We start from the raw sequence: 26,384 nt of genomic DNA, 5'->3' as shown, positions 1-26,384 counted from the left end.
ATAAGGATGTGGTGGGGGACCATTTCAAAGGCCTTGCTCAAGTCCAGGTAAATGACATTGGTCGCCTTTCCCTTGTCCAGCAACGCCATCATTCCATCATAGAAGGCCACCAGATTGGTTAAGCATGATCTTCCCCTGGTGAAGCCATGCTGGCTGTCTCGGATCACATGCTCATTCCTCATGTGATCAAGTGTGTCATCCAGGAGGATCTGTTCCACAATCTTCCCAGGCACAGAGGTGAGATTCACGAGCCTGTAATTCCCCGGGTCCTCTTTGCTCCCTTTCTTGTAAATGGGAGTGACGTGACCCTTCCTCCAGATATCTGGGACCTCACCTGACAGCCATGACTTTTCAAATATGATGGAGAGCGGCTCGGCAACCACCTCAGCCAGCTCCTTCAGAACCCTGGGATGCATGCCCTCCGGCCCCATAGACTTGTACACATTCAGTCTCATGAGGCAGTCTCGGACCTGCTCTGTCCTCACAGTGGGGGGGAATTTACCGGCCAGTCCTCATCTAAAGGTTTAGGGATGCAGGGCTCAGGGACGTGAGAAGTACTGGAATCCTGGCCGCCAGCGAAGACTGAGGCAAAGAACTCATTCAGTACCTCAGCCTTCTCTTCATCTGTTGAAGCCAGTTTTCCTTTTACATCTACCAAAGCAGAGATACTCACTTTGGCCTGTCTCTTCTCGCCAATGTACCCATAGAAAGTCTTCCTATTGTTTTTCACATCCCTCGCCAAGTTCAGTTCTGCCTGTGCCTTGGCTTTCCTGATCCCACATCTGCAAGTCCGGACAGCATCCTTGTATTCTTCCCAAGTGACATGCCCTTGTTTCGAGACCTTGTATACACCTTTCTTCACCCTCAGCACGCTCAGCAGGTCCTTGCTGAGCCACGCCGGTTTCCTACTTCCTCTGCCCACTTTCTTATTCAGAGGGACAGAGAGCTCTTGTCCTCTCAGGAGGGCATCCTTAAAGAGTAGCCAGCTCTCCTCAACGTCTTTGTTTTTAAAGATAGCATTCTAGGGGATCTCGGCCAACAGTCCATTGAACAGCTTAAAGTTTGCCCTTCCAAAGTTCAGGGTCCTGTCGCCACTCTTTGCCAGGCCCACATCCCTTGAGATAACAAACTCAACCAGAGTGTGGTCACTGCAGCTCAGGCTGCCTCCAACCTTAATGCCCTTAATGATCTCCTCTACATTGGTGAGCAGCAGGTCCAGCGACGCTTCACTTCTAGTTGGTCTGTCCAATATCTGGACCAGAAAGTTATCATCAGTGCATTCCAGGAACCTCCTGGACCTCTTGCAGTTTTGTAAAATAAAACAGAAGGGCAGGTAGAAAGGATCAAAACTTCAGAGCTGATTGGCAGAACAAAATTACAACAAATCATTTGAGAATAAAAATTAATGTAAACAATAAATAAGAAAAAACGAGAAATTTTGAAAGTCTAGCTGGAAATGAAATGTCCATGCCAGTAAAGCAGAACCAATTGATCTGTATGCCTAGTACAGTATTTCTTCTACAACAACTCCAATGAGGCAACAAAAGCAAATTCTGTCAGACAAAACAAATCATACCTGATTAGGTCTGATGTTCTGTAAAGTAACAGTCACATTTGCCTTCAGGTTGCTAATTGTGAGGTTAGCAACACTTGATGATATAACACTGCTGATTAAAGATGCATTCTTCAAGGACAGATCCTAGAACAACAAAAAAGAATCAGATTTTAAAATCAAAGAAAGCAACAGTAGAGTACAGTTTACACAAGTTCAGATATTATGCGAAGCGAGTATTGGACAAAAAAAAAATTCTTTTTAAATAAGGAAATTAAAAAAATATATTTTATGGCCAAAAAACAAGTCAGTTCAGATTTTATTTCTGCTCTAGCATTGAATTTAAACTCTTATGAACAGAGGATCAAAAAGGTACCTGGAATACAGTAGTCTTTTTAAAGAAATTGAAAATAATTCTAGAAGCCAAGTCCAGCTCTTCAGAAGGTAAGTTGGTGAGCAATGATGAAGGAAGCGTAATTGATCCAAGACTATTTAAGTCATGAAGTGCATTAGGGCCAAGAGAGATCTGAAAAATAAATGCAAAAATTGCAAGAATTATGCCTCATTTCTATCACTAAAGAAAAATTAAATTATGCCTTATATCCAGTTTATAATTCTGAAATAAGCATCTCTCAAATCACTGCCAGGAACACACTGCTGTTCTCTCACTTCTCTTCTGCTCAAAGGAATAAAAAGCATCTGCAGGCCTGAAAGTAGTACAACTTCAGTACCAAAGAACAGTTCCAGTACTACTGATGGCTTATGCTAACTTAAGCTATTTCCTTCTCTGAGAGGACACTGTGCCAATATTTGTCCACAACTTTCCATCTTTCCTCACTCAAGCCTCTAAGGGTTGTACTGTCCAAATCAGAACTTCCTTAACCTGAACAGAAGGTTTTGAGTGAGAGAAAGCGTATCCAAACTTTCTAAGCACTTTCTTTCTTGGCAAGACCGACTACTCATGAGTGACAACAGTATGAATGTCATTACTCAAGCAGTGTAGTAAGTTCTTTCCTGGCACTGACAATTTCCTGCAATTAATCTTCTAACATATGTGACAACACTCCTTGACAAGCGCAGTCAGGGTAGGTGATTAAATGACTCATGATTCTGGGTTCTTGTGACAAAATCCAAGCACTTTGGTATTCTCACTGTGCCCTCTAACAGCTTATTAGCCAAATGCTAGTTTCTGCTAACTCAGTTGCTTATTTAGCCCATAACAGAAAATTAAAGAAAAAGTTCTGAAAGATTTCAAAAAGCAAAGTCTTTTTTTTCTCTGAAAATAACCTGAATAAAAGATTCTGAACTTGTGACATAAATGCAAAATAAAAGTCATGTTATAAAAATAAAGAAGATAAATATTAAAGTGTTTGTGTTATAAAGATGAACTTATGAAATTTCATAAAGTTTAGAATTATCAGTGTTCTACCTGGAGATCAGATGAATCCTGGACAGCAAAAGACATTTGGTTGGAACGGATGCTATCAGTTTTGACAACTGCCAGAGCCAAGGATGGGGAGGAAAAATCAGCAGACATTGTTGAAAAGTTCAGTTTTAAGCCAATATAATCCACTACTTTTATAATTCTGTTAAGAAAAAGAGATGCTTAGTATTACCAAGCACAAAGTTGTGATTATGGAGCAGCAATCCAAACACAATGTAAAATGTAGCTTACTCTTGTCACTTACCGTGGTTTGAACACAAAACTGTTTTTTCATAGCATTATATTACAGTACAGCAAGTAACACTATGATAATAGTCCTCTTCTGTGCAAGTTAAAGAACAAGAAACATTCTTTTTTGATTAAGATTATTAAAAAATGAAACATGCTGATGGTAACTTATCAAGACAGTCAATACAACACACCTTTAATCTATTTCCAGATGGACCTACCTGTTAGAAATTTGGGGTGGTAGTTGTTGAGAAGCTGTCAGAACACTGCTAACCTCACTCACCATCCGTTCTACATCTTTTGACTCTACTTTTCCAGCTGCTATATCTTTTTCTATTTTGGATACGATTTGCTCAGCTGTTGTAACATTAATGGTGGTATATATGGAAGTTGTGTATGTGGTAGCTGACAGTATCTTTCCTGTGACAACAGAAAAGTTGTTCATTTTTGTAAGTATTATGCTTAAGAAATGAAGTAACCAGAAAAATTACAACAGTTCTCTTGAATGAAAAAGCTTACCACAAATACAAGCATGTTACATGAAACGGAGCCTTTTTTCTCCCTAACAGCTACTTTGCAGATAGCAATACTTAAGAGTCTTCAGAAAATATAGAGCGAGGTTTCAAATAGTCAGCATTGACTATACTTTATATTCATTATGAAAGAACCGTAAGTGATGCTAAATAATCTATTATTTAGAATTTTTAGCAACTGGGTGCCTGCAAAAAGAAGGAAATCAGAAGAAAACCCGAAAACCTAACTACTACAGTTAACAAAATACTGCAGCGTGAGGTACCACTCATCATAGCCAGAGGCATTCAGAACATATTCTAAAATGAGTATAGAGATTTTGAAAGTTGTGTCAGGCTGTCATGGTAATTAGAAGATGATAGCTTAGACACAACCAAAATCTGGTTTAAAAAACTGAAAGCAAATTCAGTATATGGAATTCAAATTGAAAGATATTTTTTATTTGTCATGTTTACCTGTGCTTCCATTAGGCAGGCTACCATGGCCATCAGCAGTAGAAGGAGGATGAGATGCTGAGACAGAATGTTTGACAGAACTAACAGTAGGGGTTATTGAGAAAGGAGTAAGGGGAAGAATAGGTGCTGTAGTAATGTTTCTGTTATCAGAAATAGGTTGGGTTGAACCTGTAGCAAGAGGAATTTGTGCAACAGAGCTGGTGGTAGTTTCAAAAGGTGGAATTGCTATTGGAAGTTTGGGAGGAAGCTCAGAAGGGGAAACTGCAGAAGGTTTAGTGAAATTTACAGCAGGAGAAATTATTGTGATAGGCTTGCTAATGTATGTAGCATCAGATTTAATTGAGAGAGCTACATTAGAAATAGATTTTGTTGCAGGTGTGGAAGAGAGAATTGTAGTGACAGATTTATTAAAAGTTATGGAGGGAAAAGTAGCCATGATTTGCTGAGCAAAAGACTCAGTAGAGGAATATGTAGTGGTATCAGTAGTGGAAGAAGTTGCAGTGGAAAAAGTTTCAGAGAGAGGATTTGCAGTGGAAGATGTGGAGAAGGTTTCAGAAAATGAATTTTCTGTGACTGGGGGGATCAGTGGTCTAATTGTGGGTGTTCGTTTTGCAGAAACCACAGTGGGGGAAAGAAAAGCACTAGACTTGAGGGAAGAGAGAGCAGTCTTTTTATGAGGAGGAGGAGAATGAGAAGATGGAACCCATATGGGATGAGGCGGCAATTCTATAATACTGTTAAAAAAAAAAAGCACATAAATACATGTTAAATTTAACATTATTTATATTTTAAAGAAAATTAGCTATAATAGAAGAATATATATGAATTATGTGGACATATTAGTAATAGTGCATATTTTGAAATTCACCAAGTCACATGTCTCATGCCCTAGTGACAAATAGTACTTCTCTAACATTTTGAGGCTTCATGCATTCTATTTTGCTATAGTTGTTAACTATTAAGTCCACATGATACGCTTTCATTTTGTCTTCTTTGGAGGTGACATAATTCTGAACTCAAAAGCTACTGGCCACAGGAAAGGAAAAAAAAGAAAAAAGAAAGAGAGAAAAAGGAGGGACAGGAAGGAAAGAGAACAGAGCTATACAGGAAGACGTCTGTCAGCTTGTGCTCGTGGAATCCTTTCCTAGCTATTATATTGCAACATGAAAGTTCACTCTACTTATCTATTACAAAGATAAGGGAATAAGCATGCCAATCTGTTTGTATTTATACTTACTACATTTTTAATTCTTCAGCAGTCAAGGAACAATACCTCAGTGATGAACAACAGCACTGTTCTGAAATGACAAAGAAGCATTAACATAGTTTGCCATGAAGCATAAAAACTGCTATACCATTAAACAGGTTATTCAAACAAGGGTTTTTTACAGGTTGTTTTTTCTTTTTTTTTTAACAATAGTGCATTTTGAATAATTAGTTTTGAGTTTTTTGCTCAGTTTCTCAGAAGTTCAGGCCTCTCTTTTTAGAGAAACCAGAATGCAAAGCTATATGCTTTGAAACAGAGAGAAAAAAGCATGAGTCACTCCATACTATCAAAATACAACTAAGAAAACTGAGCTACATTATAAACTTTGTGAAATGCATTTGTGTATTCAAGCAATGTTACAGATAATACTTTCAAAATCCAAAATGCTTTAACATAGTCAGAAACTTTATATGTAAAAAAAAAAAAAACCAACACTTTCATATACATATCTCCCACTTCCTGCCCCCAAAAATCAGAAAGTCTGCATTTTTTATGCATTTATGTTATTTAAAAAATTATTTTTATTTAAAATTAAGAGGGTTTTTTTTTTTTTTAGGTACTTGGCAGTCAACTGTAAAAGCATGACAGTTAATCTGTGAGATTGTTTAAAGCATAACTCACGAATTTTGTCTATTTCTTCTTTCTCTTCTAAGCTGCTTATATTCTCTTTCTTATCCAGCTTTATTATGAAATTGCAGTGTGTACTATAATGAGAAGAAAAAGCCTTAGTTTTGAGAAATAATTATGTCATTGCAATACACGAATCTATTGACAAATAACAAATCAGAAAAAGCATTTTTTTCCTAGGCTTTTTCAAATCTGCGGATGTTTCCAAAGCACATAGAACACAATGTCAGGTTAAAACAAAGAGCAACACATCCATTTGTAGCAGCTAATTTCCTTATTCCTCTCTGTCAATTCTTAATGTGATCCTTTCTAGTCAGTGTTAGCCACTGAAGAGTTAGTAATTTTGTAAAGATAATAACAATCTCCTTTCTTACTGTAGAGAAACTCCAGATGGCTGTTAGTGTATCCTTGCCTGTGGAAAGCTGGTGTTTCTCTCTCAAGATTTAAAAAAAAGTGAGCTTAAATGACTCAAACAGAAAACTACATTTTTTACATTTAATGTTCAGTTTCATGAATCCCTATCTAAACTAGCAAATATACAATCAGAATTCTTCCTCAGCAGTTGAAACACACTGGTGAACAAAAAGGGAACACAAAGATGAAGCAAAATTTCTTTCCAGCTAACAAGAACATGGAATACCAAGCTACTGTCAGTGTATGACACAAAAGTGTGATTTGACTTTCTGTCCATTATTATTAGGGGATTTCAATTTTTGTTTGGTCCAAAACCAGAAAGATAAATCCTCAAATTCAAGTATATTGGAAGTTCCAGATTTTGTTTCAGAATATACTGTTTTCAAGTCAATCTGTTTAAAGCATCATCAGTTTAGCTGTGAGTAGCAATTAAGTAATTAAGTTGACAGAGATTTTAAGGTTTTCAGGATCATTTGTGTAGAGCAGCCTTGCCATTCTGATATTCCATGGCTTCCAGACTCTGAAATATCTTCTCAGGCTTGTCCTGTCCTGAGCATGACTGGCTTCCCAAGCCGAAGAGCAGCTTGGGAGAAGAACTACTACCTGAAAGAAGGCTGAGACAAAGCAGGGTGTCAGCCTCTTCTCCCAGGCAACAGCTATTGGACAAGAGGTAATGGCCTCAAGTCGTGTCAGGGGAAGATCAGGATGGGAATTGGTGTTAGAGTGGACAGTTCAACTATTATATATGATGATTATGGAGATCTTTTCCAATCTTAATGATTCCATGATACTCAGCATGTTTGAAGTAATTTCCTCAGAACAACTTAGCGACTAAGAAGCTGTGTGACTTAGCTAATTTGAAGATGAAGGAGAAACATAGCAGGTAAGTCTGTGTTTCAGAGACTTACAGAAGATAAATGAAAAGCAAAGCATTTTGGTAAACAAATCAAATAAATCATTAGTAAGACTAATGGGATCAGAATTTCTTTCCTCATTAGCCTGCTTATATTTCTCCAGCCTGTTTCTCAGACTTGACTTCATAGATTATTTTTCTCTTGTTACACAGCCATTCACACTCGATACGTCAAAGGCTCTTAAATATGTAGTAGCTACTAAATATATGAAATTAAAAAAAAACAAAACAACAAACCTCTGGTTTTCTGAACTGCATTCCAAAACGGACGACTATAACAACAAGGAAAAATAGAATAAAATTGTTTTGTCAGGAGAAAACAGGACTTATGACACTATCATAAATAAATTGAAAAAAGTATTCCAAACAGTAAAAACAATTAGTAACCTTACCTCACTCATTTCTTGCAAGGTTTTGTTGAGCTCTGATATTCTGTAACATAAAAAGTTACAATTATGGAGGATTTCTAATTATGTTTTAAAAGACAATTACAGCAGTATTATGAAATGAACAAGCAATTAACAAGAAAAAAAAAAACTTTTTTAAAAACTACAACAGTTCTAATACTGTACAAACACTTTTAAAGGAGTGAACATGTAAAGAATTGCCTTTTATTAGACACTTTGCAAACTACATTTAAAACTGGCACCGCAGATTTTAACATCAATTCACATCCTTACAACCTATTTAAAAGAGCAAAAGATATATCTTAATGTTGCCTTTTGGCAAGCTAGCATTTAGAACAAAATTTGAACTCACACTGAAAGCCACTGAAAGCAAATCAGTATGGCTTTCTAAAAAAAAAAAAAAGACAAAAAACACAACAAAAAAATACAACAAGGTCTTGATTTACAAAGGGAGTTTCTGGAATAGCAGTAAAGACATTCTCTGGAAAGCAGTATGAATATTAAGCATGCAAAAAGGTAAGCAGAATCACAGCTACGGGACACAACCTAGACAAAGACTTAGATGCCTCTGGAAAGAGGAAAGTGCACAGCTTAGAAAGACTGTGAAAGAAAAAGTTATAGTGAAATAAATATTGATGTAACTCCATGAATCAGAAAAACCTAGAGCCCTAAATGTTATCTTCGTAAATATCCTAAAGAGATAGACTAAAGCTCTGAAATTATGACAACCATTTACTCATGAATAGCAACAGTCAAATTGACACACTCAATCCACGTTTACATATTCTCAGGTATCATTACTATTATTATTGTCTTAATATCATCATCATTATTATCATTACTGAGATCATCAGCTTATAAACAACAAGGCATTCAGGCCTTGTTAAATCCCATTGAACCTGAAGGACCTGAAATGTAATCAGCAAATGTAACATTTCTTTAAACAAACTCCAGTGGTACATAAAGCAAAATGAAGACTATTCTAATCAATAGAAACTTTGTGTTAAAGAAAAATAGTTCACATTTCCTGACATTTCTAAATTATCAAGTATATCATTATCAAATAATGCAAAGTGAAGAGTCTACTAATTACATGAAAGGTCTTAATGTTTTTGAAATATAGCAAAGATTTCAAGTTTACCTCAGTTCTTGTAGGGTTGAGGCTGGAATTGGAATAAAGCCTGAAACTTGATTGTCAACAGTTTTGTTATTAATCTGTTAGAAAGAAAGATAACAATGCTAAATAAAACAAGTGAACTTTAGCATTAGAAGAAACTTACATTCACCTCACTCATTTAAACAGAAACATATTTGGAAAGCCCAAAGAAAATCAGCACCCTTTCTTATAAATACACTTCAATTTATATTTATCATGCCTGTGTTGTCATAACTTAAGGAATTGCTTCCTCTAGAATATACCTAATTTAAGGATTTAACTTGTGAAAGATAAAGGAAAGAAGATAGTGACTTCACCACACATCACACTGGAAAAACAGGAAGTTGGCTTAATCTGTGATAGCAATCTTAGACCAGAAACTGAACAAACTTTCAACTATAGTGATAGTGCAGCAATTGGGCAAGCTACATAAATGCTGTAAGTAACAAAAAGTCTCCCAGTAGAATCCTGGGAGTTATAGCCAAGAACTGAGGTGAAAACATGTTAAATGAGATTTAAATATATCTGCTCTTGCCTCTAGGCTGGAGAGAGTACTAAGGTTGATCTAAAAGGCCTTTATAGACCTGAATTCTTACACTCTCTTCTCCACCATTACTTGTTATTTCTACATTTAAAGCAGTGAACATCTTGATGAAAACGTCATCTAACATTTATGGTATTCACATTACCATAGAAATATTCTGCTAAAAAGTAAAATAGCTTCCACAGACGGGAATCTACTTTTTCTAAGAGCTGTAGGCATAATGTTCAATATAGCAGGATGGTTTCAGGAGACTTTAGCACTACGGAAACAGAATACAACACAGATGTGGCTCTTGCTTTTGAGATACTGGAGCCTACTCCTGCCCAAACACAGTGCTCAACTGAGTTGCAGTGGCTCTCTGTGGTGACTGCTGACAACTGTCAGGCTTGCAAAGATTGACACGTAAAATCAGAGTGAGTGTAGATACAGATGTATAAGAGAAAGGTACAAGGAACCGTTAACAAGCTCATGGCCCTTTTGTTTCCCCATACACAAGAATCCAATATTCTTTATCTGCCACACTATTTCAGAGTGTCTTAACATGGATTAGTTTCAGGGTGCAATCTAACCTAATTTATGCTCAAACTGTCAACATCTAATGATGCTAGCTTTCCCAAGTGCCTAAATTCATCTCCAAAGAATTTAGACTTGTAGCTAGGCAGTTCAGACCTCTTTCCATACTTCCCAGGGTTACCTCCCTCTTTTCAGTGGTAAAATAGAGAATGAAGGCCCTTGTTATAGTAAGTTTACTTTCTTACACTTATAAACAAGTGTTGTGCGTCTAAATTTTAAGAGAGAGTATTACTGTATGTAAACTAAACCATAAATACCATAATAGGAATTACATTACAGTATTAAGCATTTTATGCATTTTAGGCAGAGACAGAGAAACTGATTTCAACCTTCCTTTTAAAAGAGTTTTACAGGAGAGAACACTTACTACTTCTATATTTAGTGATGTGTTACTTTCTTCTCTTGGATGAAGTTCTACCTTGCCCACATAGAACACTAAAACCAAAACGAAAAAAGGTATAAGAAAATAAAAACTTAACATGGTGTAACTTTGTGAACTGTGTAAATGTAAAATAACTCAAGAATTAAAAAAAACAACAACACAGTCTTGTGTTAGAATGCAAGGGAAATAAGAACACTTAAAATAGCTTTTCGGAACATTCAGTGTTTTTGCAATAGTTCTTCTATCTCTTCTCTCACTGTTTCCATGAGACTTATAAACTAGACTTATACCAGTCTCATAACTTCACTGTTCTCTGTATTTTTTGAGTTTCTTGAGTTTTTACAGTAATAACTCTAAACAGGACTTCAACATCTGTTCCTGATACAGAATTACATTCAATAAGACAGACACTAATAGCACTATTTTATTGTTTTCTCAGTTCTGAAATTCTTATCATCAGTTGCATATACTTTGATAAGGATCAAAAATCTACATATTGAATAGTACTTTTAAATTAAAGGACACATTTTAATTTATTTTTTTTTAAACTTGTACACCATCTCTCTAAGTTAGCAAGACAATTTATTGCAGAGTTAGCTTTTATATGGCAATTAAAGATTGCCTCATTACACAGAAAACAGTTTGGCATGATTTTTATAAGAAAAAAGGAAAATCACTGACCTGAATAATTACAGACAGATGATACATTGCATAAAATGGTTTCTCCAGCTATATTTTGGAGGGAAAAAAAATCTAATGAGTAAAAGAGCTGCACTTAAACCCAATACTGACAAACACATTTGCAATCATTTCCTTGCTTCTTGTTTTAAATGTAAAGTTCTTTACATTACACACACTACCTTGGCTACACTTCTCTTGGGTACTCACCATGACATTGTCTAAGACCCAGTATTCAAAGTGAGACATGCTGGTTTTCATTAACTAATTTGAGTAATTTTTTGTAACTGTTTCCACAGATCTATGTACAAGAGGTCTCTGATTGTTTTTTGTTGTTGTTATTTTTTGGTCGTTTGTTTTTAAGTCAGTTTGGTGACTATACACTGTTGTATGTATGACTATATGCAACATACGTAAGTTACAATATAAAGGTAAGACTGTATTCTAGTAGGAATGCACATCTGCTTTTTAATAATTTTCTAATGAATACAACCAAGATAGTCAAGTTCTGAACTCTCATTGCAACTTTCCAGATGTAAGTACAGTATTTTAGATTAAGAATATAGACTGGCTCCATAAACAGAAAACAAATGCTGTTTTCTCTGCTGTTATCATTATCTAGTTGCAAATGAGATGAAAAAATTTTCTTTCCCTTTTCACTTTTACCGTTCCTGGGGCCCAAATACTTGCTTATTTTAACTTAATATTCATCACTTTTATCACCATCAACAATCAGCCATCAGAAGGTATGGATTGTGAGCAGCATGCAATATTCAAAACATTAGAAAAAAAATTATTAGCAGTATAAATTTGCCTTCTATTTTGTGCTGGGAGCTGTCAGTGAAGCAGTAATGAAAATTGTATCAATGCTTTTATTAAAAAAATGCACAAAGAAATAAAATATTCACAAATAACTGAATTTGACAAAATTAATTACATGAAGGACAGTAACATTTATAAAAATCCAACACGCAAAACAAGCACCACAAAAAACAAGCAGCAAGGTCAACTTGATTTTGTTTACAACCACTTATTCGTGTGCCACCTCGTCTTGCTTAGGAGCTCTACAAGGCACCAAAATTTAAGGCACCTAGAGCTAGAAAAGCTATCAAAAATTGCTACTGCTTCCAGCCTCCAAAGATCATCAGATAACATAGCTGCAAACCTCTTGCAGGCCATCTTCATACAGTCAAATTATACTAGTTGGTACGGCTCCAAGTCAACTGTTCTACACTTACTCTGTCTCAGTGTAAATACATTCCAGCTTAACTCAGCACACCCCTACAGACTGGATCTGCCCTGAGAACATCATATCTGGGTTCAGATTGCTCCAATCTACTTAAAAGCATGATGATGTTTTTTTTTAATAGAACACATAGGTCCTGAAAAATTCTTATATCTTTGTGACTCTTCACATCGCTGTTCTGATACAATAACCAAACTTTTCTATGTGTGGGTGTCTAGGCAAGCACAAGTAATTCTAAGAAGCATAGAAGAGTGTCAGTGGTGATGTATGAATCCTACCTGGTGTTACAGTGGAGTAATAGTCAGTGATGTCAGGAGTTTCTGTTTAAAAGAAAAATAAAATTAAGTTTTCACATTTTTATTTAAAAAGATCATGAAATATGAGTAATAAAAGCAATTCCCAGATTCCACTTAGTCTGTCTTCTCAGAAGTGTAAATACATGACTATTTATAAGGGAATTCAATTATTTTCTGCATGGGACATGAAAAAACAGCACTGAGTGAGATCCACCCAATCAGATGTTTATGTCCCTATCTGAGCCAGTTACTCTAGCCTCCATATTATTTTCAGTTGAGAAAGTGGTGCTTTTAAGACATGATTTCCATTTGGCCTTTTCTATGTGGGTACTTCAGTGTTCATGTTCTAAAAACGTGTTTCTCTCCATCAACTATGATAAATAGCAGGCTGTCTTGCTCAGATACAGACATGCAGGCACCTGTGCTGATAAAGGATGAATCTACTTGTCATAAAGGGACAGATTAGGAAACGAGGTGCTGCGAATTCTCCTGACGGAAACCTACTAATGCTATTTGGCAACTCATTGCAAGAACATACATAATTTAAGTGTTTTTAAGGAATCCTGTAGAGATTTGAGTTTTGTAAAATTCTATCACAAAGTATAAAAAATATTCCATCTACAGATGTACCAAAAAACTTCTATACCTGCTTAAAATAAATATGCCATTTTGGGCTTCTGTATACAATGCAACATTCTGAGTAAAAAAAAAATTAACAGCTTTCAGTTAATACAATGCATTTTGAAACCCTATCACTTGTGGAGACTTAAAATACAGATTGAAGACAATTGCATTTTAAGACAGCTTAAGAAAAGAATTTGGACTAAACAAATCTCAATTAAAAAAATATTAAAAAGCAAACTTTCATGAATGCAACACATTTCCCTTCAGATGTGACTGCCCTCACGCTAATTCTCACCTGTGCTTTCTGCAGTATCATCTGAAGTCATCTCTGAAGAAGAAAAGTCAGTGGCATTAAAAACGATAAAATAAAAATCTAAACAACTAAAAATCTAAAAAAAAAATCTAAATCTAACTAAATCTAAATAAGAGAAACATTAATAAAATCTTGCCTGAGGGATTAATAGGATAGGTGATAAAAGTAACAATAGAGGATTCTGGAAGAAAAGAAAAAAGATATTAATGTAGTATTTTATTTCTGTGTATTTTGAAGAAAGAAGCAGCATACAACACTTTCATCAGGAACTGAATTTTAAAGATCTAAATTGCCTTTTAGGAACAACTTTTGTGCCTGTTACAAACAGCTGACATTAATTTGAACATCTCAGTAAGTATATGAATGCAAAAAGCTAGTAACAGAGTTCCTTGAGATAACTTCCTTTTATTGCCTTCATTGTTTTGAAAGAGGCAGATCAGTTTCACGTATCTAATTCCTCAGTCCAAAGGCTGAGCTCCTGCATGAACTTGTAACACTCAGAAGCAGGGATGATACACTGGGAAAACTGTCTCCAAGGAAGCTATTTTTGCAGAAACCATGTATAAATACACTAGAGTGAGGTGATAAATATTTTTAAGTGAAGTGAAAAAGGGAAAGGAGGAAGAAAGAAGGAAATTAAGAGAACAGAAGAAAATTTAATGATTGCTCCGGATGTGCTTAGAAAGCAGATTTTAAATGTCAGTGCAGGAATGTAAAGTGGTTCAAGGATCCCTTTGATCACTCCAGTAAGACAACTAAGTGACTTTTTAAAAACAGAGTTGATTCATAACAGCTGAAAATTATGCTTTCCGAACTTCTTTGCTAAAAGCATCACTGCCATTGCTAGAATCAATATCTTAAGTATATAAAAAAAATTTCCACTGGATTAGCCATTTCAAGACTTTTCAGATGTGCTCTGTTAATTCCATACCAGAATAAAAGCTAACTATAGTTAGTTCTTAAGTGACAGTCCTGAAGACAACAGCAAGAAAAAAGCAGCCAAAACATAAGGAATCAAAATGAAAACTAAATATTGACTTCATCTGCATTATTCAGATTGATACTACAAATACAGAATTGGCTGTAGTTGTTAAAGATGAATCATTCCTAGAAAATGATTGTATCTGTAAAAGTAAAAAAAGTGTGTGTGTTTGTGTCTATTGTTCCTTTTCTCTAGAGCACAATATGTCAGCAGACTTGAAGGAAAAATGTAATGGACTGTTCCCATTTATATGTAGTCTTTGTTATATTCCACAATATTTTCCTTTTAAAAATGTTATCATGATGATGTCCATCACCTCTGGTCCTGAAAGTTAAATGACATACACACATCTTCTAGAGTGGGAAGAGACATATGGGAGCTTTACTCATTACACTTGTCCCCCCTCTGCCATCTCTGCAACTGTTCACTGGACAAAAGGCTTTTCATCAAGCAACTTGCATCTACCCCAACCCCAATCATCACTGACAAAAATCATGAGCAATCCAATAAGGGCTGCTATTTCAATACAAAGAAGAATGAAGCAAATAAAGATAAAAAGTAATAATAAAAAAGAAAACACTACATGTTTAACTTCATTTGCACTGCAACTTTTCTGCATTACCCCAGATAAAAGCAGAAAGAGACTTATCTAATGGGAAATAATAGACACTGTAGTAGTAATCAGTAAAGTCTTGATTTTCTTACCAGAAGTGGATGTTGCAGATGATACTTCTGAATGCACAGTTTTTGTTTAAGACAGAAAAAAGAGAAAAAAAAACACCAGGAACACAGATTAGCAAACAGATACAGGAAATCAGATACATACATAACCATTCTCAGCAGCTTTTCCTTATATTCCCAAAAGTTAATTGTGTTCACCAGAAGAGGGCAACACCTGCTCGTCAGAACAAATCCAGGTTGGAAAAAGAATAGATGTAAAAATCTCTGACAAAACAAACTCATACACATTTGAAGTTTAAATAAAATTCAACTAAAGATTATTTCTTTTCAATAAATACTGGACAGTTTGCATCGTGTAACATTAAGAAAACAAAGGTTGGTGTCCAGGAGGCACAAAAAAATACAGCTAGCTCAAAAGCCACATGCCTACCTTGAGTGTGTTGCTAATTCTGGGAATGGGAATCAAATGTAAAATGCTGCATATCGGTTATTAAGAACCCTTCTCAGACATCACATACCAACTCTGAGAATTGCTATTTAGAATTCATCCCATACACAATCATTCTCCTTTCAATTCTGAAAAAAGTAGCATCACAAAAATCATCATTAATTTGTTCCAATTTTGAACCTCTGATCTTGATAGGAGTCAGACCATTATTTATATAGCAAACTACAGCAAACTAGCTGCTAAATGTTTGATGTTGTCAGAGCGAACATTTGGATCAAAAAAAAATTAAGTAATTTGATATCTGGTGCACGACTTTGCAGAAACTGAAACAGGCCCACTAGATAGGCTGGTATTTCACATTCCTTCAGTCAGCGTAACTAACACCTCTGGTTTTCTTCTTATAAATCAATGCTCACCTGCAGGTCTGGTGGTTTCTTCTGTAACTGACAGAAAAATAGAAACAATTAGGTAACAGAGCTAAGACTAGAGATTTTTGCAACAGAAAGCAAAATTAAACTAAAAGAAATATGTCTCTCCTTAAAAAAAAAAAAAAAAAAAAACCAAAAAAACAAACCAACAAACCAACGACAAAAAACAGAATAAAAGGTAATTTAAGAAACCCAACACTGCCAAATCAAAGCAGAAGGCATTTAGCATATTCATTCTCCCTAAGGATTCCACGGCCAGACTTTCAAATTACAGTTTGGTCCTAATAGTAAACAGTTAAATCATTAAAGAATATTTTTACTTAGTTAAGCAGGTCATCGAGTTGTAGGAGAATTAAAATCCCTCAGCTGTCTCCTATCATTCTATTTGGAAGACAAAATTTTCCTGCTCAGAACAGAGAAAGCACAGAGAAAAACATCCCAGGACAGATCATGTGTTCAACCTGCTCTCATTAGGCTTAGCCCTCCTGAGAGGAATCTCTAAAACGGAAACTTCTAAATGTCAGAGAAAGATAAGAAAGTGAAAATACCATGTTCTTCTGTGACACTACTCATCTACTTCCTAGTTCCTTAGGGATGCACTTTTTGCGCATTTGGGAACCTGCTAACTTCCCGTCATTAAACAAAATCTCTCACTTAAATTCAAGCTGGCTCATAAAACTCCTTTGTACCTATTTCTTTTTTCTTTTCTTTTTTTTCCTTGGTTTATCACTTCTGTATTTATGGAAGTCACAGATTAGTCTGTGAGTTTTCCCACTGCCTTTCCTCTTCCAGTGTAAAAACAAAGTAGAGCAAATAGCAGCAACCAAAAATGCTATGCACAACCGTGCTTTGATAAAGCCATTTTTTTGTAAAATGTGGGAAATAAAATGCTGGTGAATTATTCATGAAACGAGTTTTTACTAACACAGTAAGAAGCAAAGAAATAAAGAAAGCAGGGAGTGGGAGAGGTGGGTAAGACAGAAATGCTATATTCCAAACTCATTCATAAAGTGCACAGAATATACTTTGCAAGTACATCTACATTACGTAGATGCTCACACTCCCTATAGCCACACTACCAAAGAGCATCTACACAAGAAGTATGTGGCAGACCACACTGCTACAACTGACATGGCTCTGATAGACCTGTCCCACACAACATCATAGTCTCTAAATTGGAGAGACACAGATTTGATGGATGGACCACTTTGTGAATGAGGAACTAGTTGGATGGTCACAATCAGGGTGTTGTAGACAACAGCACGTTGTCCAGGTGGAGAACAGTGACGAATGGCAACTCTCATGAGTCTGTACTGGCACAGGTACTATTTTACATCCTCATCAGCAACATGGGCAGAAAGAACGACTGCACTCTCAGCAAGTTTACAGATGATGCCAAGCTGGTGTTGTCAATATATCGGAGGAAGCAATACCATCCAAAAGGACCATGACATGCTTGAGAGGTGAGCCTGTGCAAACCTCATGAAGTTCAACAAGGTCAAGTGCAAGGTCCTGCATCTGGGTTGTGGCAATCACAAACATGAACACAGACTGGATGATGAGTGGATTGAGAACAGCTCTGCCTATGGCCAACCAGTACCTAAAGGAGCCTACTTGAAAGATGGAGAGGGACTCTTCATCAAGGAGCGTAGTGATTGGACAAATGCCAATGGCTTTAAACTAAAAGAGCACAGATTTCTATTAGATGTTAGGAAGGAGTTATTTGCTCAGAGGGTGGTGAGGCACTGGAATAGGAAGAGATGCAATGTACAGATGGGCTCAGTGACTGAGGTGTGGATATAACAATTGAAGCCACCAGTCTTGTCTTAATTAATGGTTAGCACTTCACGCAAAAGCCCTTCCTTCCAACCAAAAAAGCCCTGGAGAAAATCAAATTTTCAAAAGGAACCCACCTCTTGAAGTAGGCATCATCTCACAGCAAAGGCCGGCACATAGTTTCTGCCCGCTAAAAAAAAAATCTACCTGGAGAATCTGATCTTAAGGTCATTCTCAAATACTCTTGAAGAGTCAGTTTAGACATAGTCACTATAAACAAACTGCTTCTCCCATCCTCTCTGTGCCTTCAATCTGCTTTGCAGATTTTGAGTACAAGTAATATCTTGAGGTGGATGAGAAAAGCTGTCCAATTACACATTTAGTAATGTAGGATAATCAGTAAGAAGACAGCAAATTCTAAAACCGTCAAAAGCTTTGTGGTTAGAAATTCAGTGGTATGGGAAGCAAATAAGCTAAACGCAAGCCATGAACCTGGAGCTGGCAAATGTATCAAGTGATGGAGGCATGCATAGTTTGAGGAACTTCTCTTGGGTCACATATCTAACCACAACTTCTCTTACAGCACCGTATTCACATGCCTATTGTTGCTATAGATTATCTGTAAGGAAGACTTAGAAAAAGGTGCAGCACTAAGTTCACTAGCCAAGTATTTCATCAGAATCCCTTTGAAATGCTGAAAGTTGGAGGAAAAGTAGCTGTGATATATTACTCAATTTCACATACATTTGACCACTGTTCCTATGTTGTCTTTAAGAGTTAGAAAAGAATGTGCATATAGCCAATTTGGAGAAGAACTGAAGTCCAAAGTATCCCTAAAGTTGACATGTAAAAAGGAGAATAAAATCACCAAAAAAATCACAAAACCAAACAGAACATTAATTTCCATTGGGTTGATCTCTAAAGACGAGAACAAGAAAATCCTTAAGTGCATGGAATTTGATTTTACTTTCTTAGTGCATTTTTATCTGCAACACTGTTGGTCTAAGATCATCCATCAAGCCAACACACTGAATAGTCTATCCCAAACAAGACATTCAATACTCTGGGGATACTTTTCTACATTTTCTGTAATAGGAAACATTTGCTGAGGATGCAAAAAGTTAAAACATAAGTAATGTTAAAAATAACAAAAATTTAAAAACATAAACAAAATAATATTATTCAGCATTATTCTTTGCTTCTGCTGCAAGAAAGATAGAAGGTCTTGTCCCTTGCACAAAAATCAGGTGTTTTTACAGGAAAAAGCATCTCTATTGAGCACCAGATTCTGTTATAAACACAAATCTCTAAAAACAAAAGCAGCAAGTCACTTGCTGTCTTCATATAACTTTGCACTGCTCTAACACAAACAGATAGCTAAGTAAAGACAGGGAGTATACACATACAGGCAGAGGAAACTGCTCCGGTGGTATGAAACCAGGTTATCAACTCATACCATTGCTCCATTAGACAGCTACAGAAATTTTACCTGAGAACCAATATTATTTGTGTTGTAACAACCATTATTTCCCATAATGACCTTTTTGATAATGGGAATCAGCATAACTTCAGCATCTCCGGTCTGCTAGGAGACTAAATCCATTAATAACAGTACTCAAGGTGATGTTCACAAACTAACCTATCTCCAACAGCACTGAACCTGTAAGCATGAGGACCTGTGAGCTGAGTCTGTAAGTCAGGCATTGTAGACAATTCCTGGAAAGAAGCACTTTGAGGCCATGTTCACAACAGCCAATAGCCCCTAGTCCTTTTTGGAAATAAGTATTTACCCTTGGATTATAGCCCCAGCAATAATTGCCATGTAACAGCTCACCTCTGTTTCTTGAATTCTAACACCAGGGTTGCTTCTTTTCAAAACTGAAGAGGAAATTCACCTCTTAATGGAAAGTTTAGACAGAAAAAAGACTAATGTTTTGCGTTGTCTAGAAAGTAGCCTTGTGCTTACAGCATTCTTTAGCACTAGAGATTGTAACTATCAACCTACAGGGATGGAACAGTCCCTACATGTCTCGTTCAAGCTTTCCCAGCAAATAAAGAAGAGTTCAAAAATCAACTCAGCCAAAGGGAGGGAAAGGAGAAAGCAGTTCTGTACCGCAGTGGTCAAGATGGGAAGGGCAAGATTTGGGATCTGGTTCTCACATCAAGGGCGCAGTCACGCACGACAGGCTTTTTGTTCATTAATTATTAGAAACAAGAGAAAGCCCTTAAAAGATGCACAATGTACAATCATTCACCTACAGTAGGAATAATGAAAATATCCTTCTCACTAACTCCAACCTAACTTACGGTCAGTACACTCTAAATTTTGGAAAGGCAACACCCATTCTGATTCACCTGTCTTCAGTTAGCCCCTCCACCAGAAGTAAATCACTTTTTCCAGGGCGGAGGAGTGAGAAGCAGCTAGAACCTGGCTGCAGATAACAACATTTTGTAAGAACTAAGCTACTGACAGCTGTTTCTTGCTCCCTATCTCAGGGGAACAGTGTTATAGATGACTAATACTGTTTTACCTAATATTCCGTGATCTCCTTTAAATTTTTGCAGAAACCATCCTTTGAGCACACCCAAGACAGCAACTAGAGTGTTTTCTTGGGATAAGCAGAAAAAAGTTTGAACTGCCAAGAATTGGATCCTCCGCACAGAAATCCATTCTGCCCTGCCTGCTGCACAGAGGAGCAGGGATGGAACAGCTCAAAGGGTCACATCTGCTGCCCTATGTCTCTTGGGGACCTTGATGAGAGAATGCAAGAGACAGTTTGTTGCAGTCAGATCCAGACACAGAACAGGCAGGAAGTACTAAACCTAGTCACCAGTAGAAGTACAGACTACACAGGACAATAGGATGAGGAGAAATGGCTTTAAACTGGAAGAAGGTAGATTTAGACTAGGTATTAGGAAGAAATTTTTTACTGTGAGAGTGGTGAGACACTGGAACAGGTTGCCCAGTGAGGCGTGTGAATACCCCTTCCCTGGAAGCGTTCAAGGCCAGGCTGGATGGGACTTCAAGCAACCTGGTCTAAAGGGAGGTGTCCCTGCCTATAGCAGGGGGGTTGGAACTAGATGATCTTAAAGGTCCCTTCCAACCCAAACTATTCTATAATTTTATACATAATAGGCAGAAAAACGTACACTTATGTGTTCTGGAGCACAGATGGTAGAATTTTGAATTAATATGAAATAAAGTGCCTCAAGTTACACTTGTTTTAAATTTAAAGTGTGCCAAAAATGAGAATAGTTTATGTTTTCATATAGAGGCACCCTTAACCACGTCACATCTCCCAAAGAGATCAAGAGCAGAATGCAAATGAAAGAATCCCAAGGGGCACCGTGGTGGCTAGGTAACAATGTCACTGCAGGTGGCAGGACTTGGCCAATAACACAGAATGACTTTAGATAACCAAGACCACCTATTTAATTTAAAAAATTCAATTGATTCAAGCAGAGGAAGTGATTCGCAGAAATCCCATTTCAGAAATGGGAAAGACAAAACAAATGTTTCAAATGGATACATAGAATCATCTTCCAGCTTAAAAATTCAAACATTTCACACTCAAATGTCAATTCCAGGCTGTTACTAATTCCCTACAAATCCTTTCTAAATGTTATCAGAGGCAACAGTGCTCATGTATGCTGTTAGTCACCAGTACTGGGTAGCAATGACCCTCTATTTGTATTCAGTGTTACTAAGATAACTGCTGCATGAAAACACTTCTCATGAACCTGCTCCTGAACAAATCCAAGTAGCTTCAACAGCAAAATATCAAGTGCTAATATCCTACAGTCTTCTATTTACAGAAACAGACACCTAGAAACAGTGAATGTGCTTCTTCACATCAGGCTCTGTCACTTTGGCCAGTTCACTCCAATAACCTTAACAGAAAAATCAGGTGCGCTGTTTTTAACTCAGCTTCGATGTTACACAGGTTTTTATGGAAATTTGCTCACAAATACAGATTTTGTCAAGCTCTGTTTGTACAAAGATGTGCATCGGAGGCTGAGATGAACCAAAACACCTCTTCCCTTGTAGGCTGATTTCCAAAATGCTCCTTCTATTCATACCAAAGAAGACTGAGGCAATGAAAGCAAAGAAATGGGAGGTCAAACATGCGTTCTGTTAATATGTACAAAGTAGACGGTATGTGATTCATCAAACAGGCACTCCAGAGTTATGTATTCCAAATCTTGCCCCACCTACTTCAGATCTATTTATTTAAGAGCTTCCTTTAAGAGCTTCTAAAGGTTTCTATAGCATTGTACCCTTACAATTCTTTAAAAATATATACAGTGGTGAAAGTAACATCTTTTTAGATCTTCAGCTTTCATAACTTGCTTGGCGAACATAATAATACAGACCAAAGTTTGGTACTTGACAGACTAGGATGTAGACTGGACAAGTGGCTACATTTCAATCTTCTGCCTGAAGAGGTAAAGCCTTAGAACTCCTACTTTCCTTCTAGGAAAGCTGATTCCGCCATCAAAAGAGTACACAACTCAAGAAATCTTTAAAAGGGATTGCATGAGTCTAAATCACACCTCCGTTTATTCATATCTCCAAATTAGAACAGCCCACACTGAAGTTTCCCTCTACCTTGAGGTATGCACACACGGCACTGGTAACTTCCCATCAATATTAAATCACTTTCTTCCCTTAAGTCTGAAAACCTCCTACAGCAACATCAGTAGCAGGTTCATCCATATAGGGAGTGTAAGGATTCAAGGGAAAGAAGGGACAACACCTTAATCTTGAAGACTAGACAAGACAGTCTAGAAAAATTAAGATGTCACCATCTAACACTGGATTGCATTCATGCAAAAAAATACAACTTAAGGTAATAGGCTCTAGATTTCTGCTAAAAGTTAGGGCATCAATGTCACAAATGAGGTGACAGAGCTTTAGTTCCAGTGACGCTATTTCTAATTATTCTGTAAATCATGTATTCTACTTATTCCTTGAAACTTGTAAAAGGTCATCTCCGTCATCTTTGTGCTCCTTGCATAAATGCACAGTGTAACAGTTTGGATATTTATATTTTAATTAAGAATGCTACTGTTTAATATGTAACTGAAATGATTAATGTTTAAACAGTAAATTTCTTCAGTTGTCAAGTTACCACTAAAGGTGACTTGCAAATATCCCATGCAAAAAATGACAACAGAAGAGCTTTTGTCTTTGTATTCTCTGAAGTCAGAGAACATTACTTACATTTTCTTGGATTATGTAAAAAACAATAACATTCACAATAACTGTCCACATTAAAATCTGTAGTTAAATAGGAATAATTAATCAAGTAATAAGACAAGTTACTCTTTGAATTTGACACATGGAAGAGTGAACACCTCCGTCTCACCTGTCTGGCCTACGTGAAATATTTACATCTTTTCAGCTTGCAAAAGATACACCAAGCAGATGGGACCCAAAAGTCTTGTTACTGAAAGAAGCAAGAGCTGCATCTTTAACTCAGACCTGAAATTTATACATTGCTATGCTCCCTGACTCTAAGAAATGTCATTGGCATCACATCACAAGCTGGGAAGCAGTCAGATAGGTCCTTTCTTGCAAATGTTCAGATGCACATGATGCTTACCTACAGCAAAAGTAATACCCATTCACTTCTGTGAAGTAATTTACTTAAGTTCAGCATGTCTTTAAGTGTTAATCACATATTACGTAAATCTTAACACAATCAGGACTCTGGTCCTTATTAGATCTAACATGGTTAAGAAGCAACTAAACAAAATTTTGGTAATCTAAGAAATTAGTATAAAACTAAAATCAAAAGAAAATGAATATAGTTAAGGAAAGGAAAGCCTGAAGGAGTGGGTGAAGAAACAGAAGCTAATGATGTGACACTAGGTCAATCTAAAGTTACTAATGGAGTGAGTCATTGGCTATGAGACGCCAATTAGATAATGGCATACATTTCACAAAGATCTTGAGAAATCACAGAAATCTTGGTAAACTTTGAGCATTTTACAAACAGCTGCTTCATGGGAGCACAAAATAGCAACCAGGTTATAACAAACTTCTTGTTATAAACTTGTCCTCCGGCACAATTACAACTTCAGTGAAACACTTCCTTTTCACCGTTTGTGTGTACACAGGCAGTGTGGCCCTTTGCCAGTTACATTCTATGCAGATACAAAATCAGATCTTTCCAAAGACTTACTGCTATAAGCACGGCTATTTTAACAGAGCAGAGAACAGCAGAGAACCCTACTAACTGGGTAACTTTTACAGCAGAGGACAGAGGAACTTCTAGAAAAAAAATCCACCTGTGAGACTACCACCAGCAATTAAAGCAGCCTGGTGCTGTCAGTGCTTTTTTTTTTTTTTTTTTGTCACAATGGTACCAACTAAATATTCACCTTCCACAGGCTGGTCATTTCTTTCTCAGAAAAAAAAAAACAAAAAAAAACAAAACAACAAAATCTTCTCATTCTGTTTTAATGCCCTTACTACATTTGAAACGTACACAGCCAGTGAGTGATTTTAAAACTACATAGTTAAATTATATTTTTCAGTCTTCACAAAATGGGTAGGTAGAGTTTGAAAGGATAAAGATGATGAAGACCAAGACTGTCACCACAATCTAACGTAAGCACTTCCATTCTAGTTTAAGAAATCAAGTGAGCTAATCACCTTAATAACTCTGGGCTATGGGTGTAATGCCATTTACTACAGTTGACAAAATGGATCCTATCCAGATTTCATTTCTCTTTTACCTCAGCAGAGAGGGCAGCAAAAGTTAGAAAGAAGATTTTCTTGATTTAACTCCATCTCAACTACAGTAAAATTTAATTTCTCTGACAGTATAATTTTATTTTGTTCTGTTTTAAAGCTTTTTATGGTTCCTTTTCAGGTCAGAGAAGAACTTTGAGAAAGGTGTTAGAAACTATTTGGCCATTTTAATAAAGGAAGATATTACTGCTACAGAAACAAGAGTAAATTAGATACTCCAATAGTCTTTACAGATGTAGACCACACAAGCTAAAAATGGTATAGTATGCTAGCAATGATGTGAAAATTCACACGCATTCAAGCCCAAGCCCAACAAATGTGCAAAATGAGGACCACCAATGCTTTCCTCTGCAATTATTCACATAAGTTAAGGTATGTGAATTAATTAAGATGACATTAACAAAAAAGCCCTAATACTCCAAGGCGTTGGTTGGATGCATCCCACTCCCATTACACGAGCAGCAGACAGATACAAAAGTTGGAGCAAGCTGGAAATCTATAAAAAGCACAGCAGTAAACTTCTAAATCTCTATGAAAGCTAGCGAGAGCTGCAGATTCTCACCATCTCCACAAACAGATAAAAATGACCAATAGATAAAGACTTTCTAAAATACACAAGAAAACATTAGACGTGTTACATCAACTTTTTGCAACAACGCTACTCTAAAAACAGGGAAGCAACGATACTTACCACATGGCAAAGAGTTGTCCTCTTCTACTGTCTTATTAAACATCCAATCCTCCTTTCTCCAACGTACAATACTACCGTCTCTGCAGTGCTTAGCAAGATTTATATTTGCTTTATCCCACATTCTGAACATGTACAGCTCCCCAGTCATACCCTGATTAGGTGATGTAGCTGTACCTGGCAGTTTTGAGCAGCCAAGTAAGAACTGCCCTTTTCCAGGGAGAGACATTTTTCTATTTAGTTTTTCATTTAGTCTTTTTTTTCCATTTATGAATAACTTCACTTCCTTATCTTCGCTTTTCCACTGGGTACATATTTGGTGCCAGATGTTTTCTTGAAGCATCATCTCTGTCGTATTTATCTGATTTCCAAACAACCAGACCCTCAAGTTACCACGATCTCCGCTAAGTCCAAGGTCATGCTTATTTGCAGAGGGATTGCTGTTAGTTGTCTCTTGATTGTATACATACGCTGTCCAGGGACTATTGGAGAAATTTAGCTTGAGGTGCACACAGACAGTGAATTCTTTCAAAGAAAGCAGAGAAATTCTTGGTGACATAACCCAAGGATCTTCACATTCAGTCTTAAAGACCGCTTTATATAGTCCTAGGAAATCCTCCTGATCTAAATAAAGAAAAGGTGATTTCCAAAATTACTTCTTTAAAACGATCATCTACATCAATGTTATACTTTCATATATTATTATATGAATTTACTCCTATGAATTTACCCAGGAGTTTTCAAACCAACACATTACCAAAAAACTTTGATTCTTCCTATTTTGTTTGTTTGGGTGGGAGGGAGGGAGGACCAGCATATTTGGAGGCAGGTAATCAATCCTAGCTATTCAAGAAGGCTTTGACACAAAATTCACGCGCAACATAAAGTATGAACACATGGCTCCCCAACATAACACTCAACCTACAAGTGGGAGAAAAAAAGAGAATCAGGTCCTGGTTCCTATTCCCAAG

At 36.6% G+C, this 26,384-nt stretch overlaps 1 protein-coding gene across 10 annotated transcripts in view; it reads right to left on the bottom strand.

The window, feature by feature from the left end:
• ADGRG2 (adhesion G protein-coupled receptor G2) overlaps positions 1-26,384 on the bottom strand; it is a 55,975-nt gene that overhangs the window by 13,399 nt on the left and 16,192 nt on the right. For 5 of the 10 annotated variants that reach the window (XM_085211276.1, XM_085211207.1, XM_085211222.1 and 2 more), the window contains 18 exons: positions 25,417-26,037; positions 16,178-16,204; positions 15,338-15,364; positions 13,787-13,831; positions 13,633-13,665; positions 12,696-12,737; positions 11,175-11,222; positions 10,479-10,546; positions 8,980-9,053; positions 7,824-7,863; positions 7,669-7,703; positions 6,099-6,181; positions 5,448-5,508; positions 4,211-4,944; positions 3,446-3,644; positions 2,982-3,138; positions 1,929-2,078; positions 1,577-1,699 (listed from right to left, as the gene is read on the bottom strand). In XM_085211276.1, the coding sequence (XP_085067402.1) occupies positions 1,577-1,699; positions 1,929-2,078; positions 2,982-3,138; positions 3,446-3,644; positions 4,211-4,944; positions 5,448-5,508; positions 6,099-6,181; positions 7,669-7,703; positions 7,824-7,863; positions 8,980-9,053; positions 10,479-10,546; positions 11,175-11,222; positions 12,696-12,737; positions 13,633-13,665; positions 13,787-13,831; positions 15,338-15,364; positions 16,178-16,204; positions 25,417-26,037 (2,567 nt within the window). The remainder of the gene's footprint in view (positions 1-1,576; positions 1,700-1,928; positions 2,079-2,981; positions 3,139-3,445; positions 3,645-4,210; positions 4,945-5,447; positions 5,509-6,098; positions 6,182-7,668; positions 7,704-7,823; positions 7,864-8,979; positions 9,054-10,478; positions 10,547-11,174; positions 11,223-12,695; positions 12,738-13,632; positions 13,666-13,786; positions 13,832-15,337; positions 15,365-16,177; positions 16,205-25,416; positions 26,038-26,384) is intronic. The other 5 variants (XM_085211241.1, XM_085211250.1, XM_085211257.1 and 2 more) reach the window with 5 other exon arrangements.

Source organism: Meleagris gallopavo, chromosome 1, assembly GCF_905368555.1.
Source record: "Meleagris gallopavo chromosome 1, MGAL_WU_HG_1.1, whole genome shotgun sequence".
In the NCBI taxonomy this organism is placed as follows: Eukaryota; Metazoa; Chordata; class Aves; order Galliformes; family Phasianidae; genus Meleagris; species Meleagris gallopavo.
This window is presented reverse-complemented; position numbering and strand designations above follow the sequence as displayed.